General features: G+C 40.4%; 1 protein-coding gene across 1 annotated transcript in view; it reads left to right on the forward strand.

Annotated features, from left to right (window-relative positions):
- The window catches only part of col5a1 (procollagen, type V, alpha 1), a 73,499-nt gene extending 67,215 nt beyond the window's left edge, over nucleotides 1-6,284 (forward strand). The window contains exons 64-66 of the mRNA XM_005720520.2: nucleotides 1,479-1,547; nucleotides 5,543-5,776; nucleotides 5,994-6,284. Coding sequence (XP_005720577.1) covers nucleotides 1,479-1,547; nucleotides 5,543-5,776; nucleotides 5,994-6,140 — 450 coding nt within the window. The 3' untranslated portion in view covers nucleotides 6,141-6,284. The remainder of the gene's footprint in view (nucleotides 1-1,478; nucleotides 1,548-5,542; nucleotides 5,777-5,993) is intronic.
- Nucleotides 6,285-6,680: the final 396 nt, after the last annotated feature.

Below are 6,680 nucleotides of genomic sequence, written 5' to 3' on the forward strand. Positions count from 1 at the left end.
GAGATGACAACACAGTAAACAGAAAGTTTGGGCCTTAAAAAAACAACAAAAAACAAAATCTTTGCTATTTTCATCGTCTATTTTGGTGATAAGATTGACAGCAAGGGTAATGTGAGCCGAGCACTCTCGATAAGCTTTTTTAAATTTTTTACCCTTCACATTTGGGACTAACCTGAGCATGCCAAAGCAACACTATATACAACAGTAAATGTATTTACCCGTATAATTAGCCTCCGCGAGATTAGCCAGTGTGTTGCTTCTAAGAAGATGTGGGAGATGATTCACCAGGACTCCTCCTGCATATCCCACGAGAGGGACCGAGTTATTTTGCTTGCGTGCAAAAGTCTCCTTTTAGTCCTGCAGCGAGACAAGCGCTCACATTCACTCTGTTGTTTCAGAACCATTTTTAGATAGAATGACATTAAGGACTTTATCACCCATAAAAGCCTTTGGCAGGTGAGAAGATTTTTGCTTCATTATGCATGAGTGCGTGAAGGAGTGTAGCACAGCGGAGTGGTGAAACATTGGGAACACTGTCTTTGACGAGTCGGGGGTTGTGTAATAGCGGCGCGCTACAGCCATTTTAATGATCCCACTCACCAAGCCTCAGAGGAGCGGGAGTTTGCCTAAGCTCGGAATAATGAAGCAGACTTTTTATAGCGCGCTGGTGATGGGCTGTTCTCATTCGTGTCAGGGCTGTGAGAAAGAAAAGCCCGCGTTGTCTGTCTTTTTGCTTTCAGACATCCAAACACTCCCATGTGCGTTTTGAGATGGGCGCAGTGGTCACGAGAGCACACGCTTTGTAAGATCCTCAAAGGGATAGTGCTGCCTTCAAGGTTGAATTTTCTCCTCCACTCTGTGCACCGTGGCAAAAAAAAGTGAAGGTCACCTTGGATGCAGCGTGGGTCTAATGTGTGCCATCTCCCAGCGATAAGCGATCTCCGGCCCATCATTCATTAACGCATTAAGCCATTGATGACAGCCCCGTATCAGACCCTGCTCTCTAATTATAGAGAAATTCATCATTGTCATGGCTGAGACCATTAGAGCTGTGCCCCCGTTGGCCAGTTCACAGCTTTTAATGGCGTAACAAAGTTAGTGCACCATGGCTGCACGGCGCTGACACCGAGCAGCAGGGATGGAGGCCCCCACTATCAAAGCTCCTTGCCTGCGATCATTTCTTAATTAATCACTGTGTACTCATGAATTTTTCAGCAGCAATTAGCTACCAGCCCCAGTGTGTACAGTACAAAATAGCATAATGGCTTACAAAAATCTTCTTCCCTGGTCCAGTCGGTCGGTCTCACTGCGAAACTGTTTCAGGTTTTTGGAAGACTCCTCAGAGGACAAACAGAAGGCGAGAGAACAAAGCTGAGAGGGGATGTGGGATTTCTGTCGGATCTTGTTTCCTTTTCTTATAACACTGCTGTTTTTCCTCCTCCTCCATCCTCTTCCTCTTTGTCGATCCATGCCCCCAGGCTAGGCTCACTTCCTGGCTAAAGGAGAATCCCGGTTCCTGGTTCAGTGAATTCAAACGTGGTAAACTGGTAAGCCAGACCCCCGACTTTCTCAAGTCCCTTTCCCTTCCCTGAATGCCTCTTATATTTTACAGAGCAAAATGGCAAAATGGCCCAAAGACTCGCCAGGCACATGGTATAGTCACTACAAGAGAGGTTCCCTGGTAAGTGTTGCTGCCCGCGGTCCTGGAGTCCTGGCTCAGGTCTGGACTCCGTGTACCTGAGGCTCTGCATGGTTCTGGTTCTGTGAAGTATGTATCGACTGGCTCCTCGCTTGCTGGTTGTTTCGTTATTGAGTTGCATGATTCAGCATGAGCTGCACTCACCTTCAGTCCAACGACATAGTCGGATGCTCTTACACGGAAATGGAGGAGAGGTTTGTGGACCATTCAAAGCAAGAAATGGAATCTGGTGAAGAAACATATTTAGTCAAAAAAAAAAGGAAAACAATGTGCGTAAAAATTCTTGTCATACCTCTGCTACATTAAGAGAGCATCTTTAAAGAGTGACTGTGTGCCTTGACAATCCCACGGCTCTGTTAGTTCATCCACTGATAGTTGATTTATTAGTGTGGACAAAACGTCTCAGACTGAATGCATCGCTTACACATTTGTTATTGTTTTTTTGTGGTCTCGACAAGCTCTTGCCTCAGCAGGGCATCTGTCCTCCACAAATGGCAAAACACAAGTGTCATTCTCTCTCAGCTTGCACTCACATTCCCATTCTCTCCCTTAAACACTGGAGAGTACCTCTGAGTCAAATGGGTCAGGCACTCAGTCACAACCCAGGGGCCCTCTGGGTACTCAGTCACTGTTGACTTGCGACTGTGATGATAAAGAGGTAATGTGCCTATGATGATGCCAGGCTGGATCCACGCGCTGTACGGGTCAGGGCGGGAGGGAGGGGATGACGAGTGGTGGGGTAAATGAGAAAAGCACGGACCTGCTCAGCCACAGTTTGAGCCACAGTGCCGACACTCACAGTCATAAATTACAGAGAAACAGTCTTAAATTTTTAAAATATATTCATAATTAAAAAATCAAATTAGATCATTTATCCTCATTATTAGCTGGAGATTGCGTCAAGTCAAAGTGTCGGCACTCTGGGCTCTTTATATGCATGTGTGTGTGCATGGACTTTCGCTTACGTGGAAGAATGAGTGGTAATAGACGAACAGACACACAGACAGTTTGCTGCTCTGGCTGCATGGAAGGGATCCGCATGTGCATGAGTCTTCAGTAAGTCCTGTTTGTCTGAAAGACAAAGTGACCATGTGGATCTAATGGATTCCTGCTGGTTGGTATGCAAATAGTCATTTACGGACATTAAAATGAAATACAACTGTTTCCAAAATCTGCTGTCTTGTCAGTCAGTCAGGATTACTATAATCAGCTTAATGCGACTTTTTGTTTTCCTTCTTGTAACATGAGCCTGAAAAGCAGGGATGCTGGGTTAATTATAGGCTAATTAGCAAGCAATTAACATATCATTACTGCCACATAGTTCCTATTACGAGAATACATTTTCATGATTTTACCATAATTTGCTCGTATCGCTTATATATTTTACATAATCACACAATTACGATTTAAATGAGCTCTTTAGTTATGCTTATTTTTTATACTTTGAAGGTAGATTTGTTCCGCATTAAGCCTTGAACATCAGTGCAGCTCCCGGGCATAAGGCCTTGGAAATATTCTGCACTTATCCTCCTCTTCTAAAAATTTACACATATTTGTACGTTACTTAAGGATAAGGCTGGTAATTAAATTTTTTATTCGTTGTCAGCAGATTTCATTAAAGACCCAAACCAACAATGAATTACAGCACTAATAAGCACAGTGTGTTTAACGCCTGATAGCGATGCTGTTATAAACACTCAAAATTGTACTAAATGTGTATTGAACTGCAGCTGAATATGTGCTTTTTGATCTTTTCTTATAAAACTACACAACACAGATGCTCTAAGAACTTAAAGTAAAAACGACAGCTCTGTATTCCGGACTGTTTTTGCAAAGATTTAAACATATGGTATTCGGTAGTAAGGTTGTTCTTGGTAATGTCAAGGCACTTCACCTGTCCAAAGATGGGATTTCAGCTGAATAGGTCACTAAAAACTAAATTACCCCCTGTCTTGGTTTGATATTTCATCGTCTCCAAAATGGGAAAGGGCATTGCTATTTTGAGGAAATGCTCCGTGTATGTTCCTGCTTCTGTTATGATTGATGTTGTTCTGTCACACCTGGAGTATTGCCCAGTCAGCTTGTCAAGTGCTGCTGAAAAGCATTTAAAAAAACAAGCCTTCAAAAGGCGTAGAACAGGAGAGACAGATTAGTTCTCCATTGTTCTTCTCGCACTTGTGTTTGCGACGTTCATACATTGGTGGGGCCAAATTAACATCTAAATTAAGGTCAGGTCTGTTATTCATATAAAGATGTGCCGCAGGTCTCACATAAGTAGCCTGTTGATTGTAAGAGGACGCTGTCAGTAAACTAATTGCACGGGCTCTTCAACTGGTTCCATTTTAGGCGCCATGTTTAATGTTGTTGCTGTTTTTGTTTTCTTTTTTTTACACATTTTACATTTTTTGTTTCTTTTTTCTTTTTAAACATATTTTAATGAATTTGTAGTGCAGTAACAAAATAGGTAAGGGTAGCATGATAGATGCTTACTTTGATTACACAAACAATATGTATGAGTAGGTCATGATTTGTAAATAACTGAAATAGTTTAAAAAAAGATTTCTTCACTCTCGAAACACACGAGGCAGTAATTTTGAGTAAAATGTTTCTGAAATATATCAAGTCAAAGTTTTATTTTTTTATTTATTATTCAAATAATTAATCATTAAGGAAAATGTGCTCAGTACAAACTGAATGTGTACCAATCAAGTGAATTTCATTGAACCAGATTTCATTAAATTTGCATTGTACTTATGTAACAAAATTACAAGGAAAATTTACATTTAATTAAATTAGTTAAAGTCAGCATTTTGGGGAGATATTTTTATAACTTGAGCTCATTATATAATGTTATACTGCAGTATACTTATGACTAACTTGACAGTTGTTTTTTAAATTTATCCCACATTTTGGAGTCAGCTTCAAAGAAAGGCTGATGTGAAATGTAAAAGTGAGGTCAGAGGTCAAATGTGACATGATATTGAAATGCAAACTATAATAGAGTATTTATAATTCCCATATGACAGTGTAATTTCTTAAATGTTGGCAATAAAAACAAAGGCAATAGAATTTTTTAGCAAAGTTTTGAAGATAAAAGGGATTTAATGAAAGTTTGACCTTATTTGAACTTGAAGAAGAGGTTAGATATCCAAAGTATTGTGATATTTTGAATCCCTATATGCCTAGATGTTATCAATACAAACAATGGCAGTAAGAAACATAGTTTTACTGCTCTATATATCATAATTATCACATTGACCTTCAGATCACTCTATTGAACTTGAAGGAAAGGTCAGAGGTCGGATGTGACATTTTAAAGCTTGGTCCTTTTTGCATATTGATAATATACACCAAACTTGAAAGAATCATAGTTAAATCAAGTTAATTTCCTCAATTTCCAACCAATCAATCATGAAGCTGACCTTGACAACCTGGATGTAAGACAAATATTAATGGTCTGTTAACATTAGTCCACTCTACACCGCTACAAAGGTTGATGAGAATTCATTCAAGAGTTCTCAAGCTATCACGTTTACAGACAGAAAGAACGACATATTTGTGAACGCCTAAAAAACAAAACTTTCTTGGTGGAGGTAATAAACAATGAAAAGTCTTTAGTATTAGACTGACATTAGCATTGTTTGGTTTAGGTCTTTATTACTAATTTTGATGAATGCCAGCCTTACTGCTCTACTAGGTCTATATGCTGAGTCATATTATATATTAATGGCACATCAAGTTTTTTGTCTGGTTGACTATTTTCAATAGTCAACACATAAAAAATGCTTCCAGGTGACAGAGGAAACTGCATGGTGTAAACATGGAAATGTCTTCTTTTTGCAGCTTTCCTATGTGGATGCCGAGGGCAATCCCATCGGTGTGGTCCAGATGACTTTCTTGCGGCTGTTGAGCGCAGCAGCCAGGCAGAACATGACATACAACTGCTACCAATCGGTGGCATGGCACGACCAGGAGCAGGACAACTATGACAAGGCCATCCGCTTCCTGGGCTCCAACGATGAGGAGATGTCTTATGACAACAACCCCTACATCCGCGCCTTAGTTGATGGCTGTGCGGTAAGTCAGGGAAGTGTGGGTGTGTGTTTTTTGGGAGGTAAGCTGGGTTCCTTTGATGGAAACTGTTGGAAAGTTATGCTTTGAGTATCTTTGTAGTCGTTGCGTGAGCAGGAGTCCAGGAAATGTGTGTGTGTGCGGTGTTTCTTTCTCTTTTTTTGAAAAGAATATTTTCCGCACACTGATTCTTCAACCCCACTGTGTCTTTTCTCTTTGACAGCTGAAAAAGGGCTATGAAAAGACAGTACTTGAGATCAACACACCAAAGGTGGAACAGGTGCCATTTGTGGACGTCATGTTCAACGATTTTGGCGGCCCCACGCAGAAGTTCGGATTCGAAGTGGGGCCCGTCTGTTTCATCGGCTAAGACTTTTTAACTGAGCAAATGGAGAAAGAAAAAAAAAAAAGCATATTTTTGTTTTCTCAAAAACAATTGATGAAAAAGAATAAGACGATTCTATTTGTAAAAGAAAAACATTACTTTTTTTTTCCAAAAAGCAACAAGTATAAAGTAAAATGAAATCAAGTTGAGAATGCGGTGAAATTTTTTTTATAGGAAACAGAGGAAAAAACCTTGAAACCTCAGTGTGCCTTCTCCATCACATGCAAGTTTTGAAACTGGATGTCAGATCCTCCTTCCTATACAGTTCACTCACACACAAAAACCTAGCCCCATGTCACCACACTTTTGTTCCAAACAACGAAGGCGACCTTGAGAGCCGCAGCCGTTCCAGACGGTCGCGCTATGTGCCTTGGACTCCATTTGATTTGGCTCTTTTTTTTCTTTGCTTTAGTTTTGATCTCATGTTTTCCTTCATCTCCCTGGCTTTGCTTTTTTTCTCAGTTTGTTTGCTCATTTCACTACGGGAGCTTTGTTTGTGCATAATTGTCTCCCCATTCTCTTGGG

This window comes from Pundamilia nyererei, unplaced genomic scaffold, assembly GCF_000239375.1.
Source record: "Pundamilia nyererei isolate P.nyererei 1_Seehausen unplaced genomic scaffold, PunNye1.0 scaffold00002, whole genome shotgun sequence".
NCBI lineage: Eukaryota > Metazoa > Chordata > Actinopteri > Cichliformes > Cichlidae > Pundamilia > Pundamilia nyererei.